This window comes from Montipora capricornis, chromosome 5, assembly GCF_036669925.1.
Source record: "Montipora capricornis isolate CH-2021 chromosome 5, ASM3666992v2, whole genome shotgun sequence".
Lineage (NCBI taxonomy): Eukaryota > Metazoa > Cnidaria > Anthozoa > Scleractinia > Acroporidae > Montipora > Montipora capricornis.
This window is the reverse complement of record NC_090887.1, coordinates 8,887,754-8,890,740: the sequence shown is the minus strand read 5'-3', so window position 1 is coordinate 8,890,740 and position 2,987 is coordinate 8,887,754. Positions and strand designations below refer to the sequence as shown.

Below are 2,987 nucleotides of genomic sequence, written 5' to 3'. Positions count from 1 at the left end.
TAAACAGAACATTACATGGCCGCTTGGGGATACGAATTTTATCTTCTCGTGCTGAAAAAATCTCAGCACTTTCAGCACTCGAAGATAAAATTCGTATCCCCGCGCGGCCATGTAATGTCCTCTATATAATACATTATAAAGTGTCACACATACAATGTACATGTATGTAGGAGGTCAAGGTTTATGCCTGTCAACAGAAAGAGCATTCAAGAATAATTTTCTTTTTAATGCACATACCTACAGCCTGCATCAAAGCTGAGGGGTGAAGCTACATTGAAGGCGTTGATCGAGGATTGAGCACATGTGCTTATGGGATAGCGGTGGAAGAGTGTAGCAGGTCTTGTAGGCTAGATGTTTTACCAATAAAGAAACAAACCTACATGTACACATTCATTAAAGCTAACCTTAGGCCTAAAAACTCTTGTTTAGGTCTAATTAGGCTAAAGGTTAGCTTACGAGACGTGCTACAATCTTCGACCACTGTCCCATAAATGTGTGTGCTCGGTCCTTGATCAACGCCTTCGATATAGCTTCACCCAAGGCTGAGTGAGGGTTTGAGCAGGTTTGGTGCCATGGTGAGAGTTGCTCAACTTCATGGTGGCAAATTGACCTTTATCAGCTTGCTTGGTTACTGTTCTACCAACACAGTGCTAATTATTCTGCTGGGATCTTTCTCCCTCTATGTAAATAACCCTGCAATATATTATGTTTCAAGACTGTTTTGATTTTTCAGGTGGTTGAATTACATAAGACTGTCACTTGTGGCTGCAATGGATGTGGTGGAGTCTATTGCTGTTAATCATTCTCCTGTGGTCATTAGAGAAACAGGAGGTCGAGATTTTGTGTTAGTTGTTGGAAGTCTGGCACAGTTAATTCTGGACTCTTATTACCGAACAATCCGAGGCTTTCAAACACTCATTCAAAAGATGTGGGTCGTTGGAGGTCACCAGTTTCTTCAACGCTGTAACCATGTTAAGAAACCAGTGGAGGAAAATGAGAAGGAAGATGCTGGAGAATCTCCAGTTTTTCTTCATTTTATCGATTGTGTATATCAGTTGACGCAGCAGTTTCCATCCGCGTTTGAATTTTCAGAGACATATCTCCATGCTTTGCTGGACACACTGCATGCTTGCATGTTCGATACTTTCTTATTCGACTGCGAGAAGCAGAGAGATGAATTATGCAAGACAGAGCTCAATGGAAAGCCCATGGCATCATTGTGGGACTTTGTTGCAGAGCAGCTGGCAGATTCTAAAAACTCAGAGCCATATCTTAATCCTTTGTTTGAGTTTCAAAAGTCTTTGAGCGACAAAGATGTGGCAAATGGAACAAGCACAGAGTCCTACCTCAAAGTGAACATGCTGGCTCCTGCCGTTAAGTTCTGGTCAGGTCGTTATCTGCGATGGATTCCTGTAGTTCATGTCAGCACTGGTATGGGTGAAAACTCATCACTGCATTTTCAGCAGATGATCTTAGTCAACGAGCTTAGAATTTTGCGACATCGTCTGGCAGTCAACAAGTATGAACAAAGTCCCAGAAAGAAGAACCCCACTGACAATAACGAAACACTTGTATACGATGGCTCAGATACTGAGTTGGGTAATTTCAGCTTGGACTTAGAAACAAGCAAGCTTCTTACTCCAAGCTTGCCATTTATTGGTGACCTCTCACTGAGCAAGTATTGCTCTGGGGACATGTTAACCAATGGTGCCACAGACTCTGCAGTGGATGTCGGCGAATTCTGATGTCAGGAAGTAAGGTGTTTTTGAAATTGAAAGCACAGTGTGTAAGTAAGACAGTAAGTACACTGGAGATTTTTTGCCCAGTGAAAATTTGTGATTTTACAATAATAATTATTGGTCTCAGGAACTCAGACATTACTTATTAAACTTGCCATTTGTGGTGTATGTATTCATTCAATGGACAGCAAAATTAATGTCTATTGTGGTTTTGCAAAATCAATAGCACATGAGATCACAAAGAATACTGATTATAATTTGGAGAATATTTCTTTTTTTACATCAAATTAACTTTTTTAGATTGTTTTAGTTGATCAACGTAATGTTTATTGCTCAGCAATTTAAAAGTTGCCAAAGTTCAAGATTCTTTTTTTTTTTTTTGTCTTGCTTTTTATAACGGATAGTTACTCGCTCAATGTGCTATTTTAATGTTAATGTCTTTAAAATAACAGTCTTGTACATAACATTTTTTTGCATTTTCAGCCATTTTTCAATGTTTAGCTTTTTGAAACTTTTGAATGGCAGTTTCACGTAATGTTTGCCTTTTTTCTATCAGAGCTTTCTTTATTATAGTTGTACAATGAACTGTTTTAGGGACATAATATTGCTAAAATGGTTCAATATTTACTATTTATGGAATATTATTCGTTTATACATTATCTACATGCTACATCAACCCCAAAACCTTAGGACAGTTTTATCTTGTGCAGAGAGGAATACACTAAATCCTTTTTGATTCTGTAACCTTAAGGACGGTGCCTACTATTGTTATTGCACATAGGTTCTGCGCATCTTGAGATACTAGAGTTTCCTATCGGTGATGCTCACTAATACAGGGATATTTTTGCGCGGTTTAAAACTATCCGGATAAAGTAGATCTTAGTAAGTACTCTTAGTATCCAAAAAGAAAATTGGGGGTAACCATGCATTTTTGAGAGATAATTAAGCTTCAATTTGAGAAAGAACGCCATACATTGCTTTGTATTTTAAAGCTTTTTACAAAATAATATTATTCATGAATTATCTTTGAAAATTGCGTGGTTACCCCCAATTTTCTTTTTGGATTTTAATAACACTTGTTAAGATCTACATTTCCTGCATAATCACACACCGGGGCAAAAATATCTTTAATTAGTAGGCACCGTCCTTAAGTATTTATTTATGAATTTAGAAGAAGATAGCCCTTTTTAGAAAACTCCTCCTTTTTGAAAATGGAGGAAAGGTTGTTTGAGGATTCTGGGTGAAAAA

The 2,987-nt window shown here is 37.8% G+C and overlaps 1 protein-coding gene across 2 annotated transcripts in view; it reads left to right on the top strand.

Moving 5' to 3' along the window:
* LOC138049367 (myotubularin-related protein 10-like) overlaps window positions 1–2,376 on the top strand; it is an 11,380-nt gene extending 9,004 nt beyond the window's left edge. Inside the window, exon 4 of one of the 2 annotated variants that reach the window (XM_068895617.1) lies at window positions 734–2,376. In XM_068895617.1, the coding sequence (XP_068751718.1) occupies window positions 734–1,745 (1,012 nt within the window). In that variant the 3' untranslated portion in view covers window positions 1,746–2,376. The remainder of the gene's footprint in view (window positions 1–733) is intronic. The other variant, XM_068895616.1, reaches the window with a different exon arrangement.
* The last annotated feature ends 611 nt before the right edge of the window (window positions 2,377–2,987 follow it).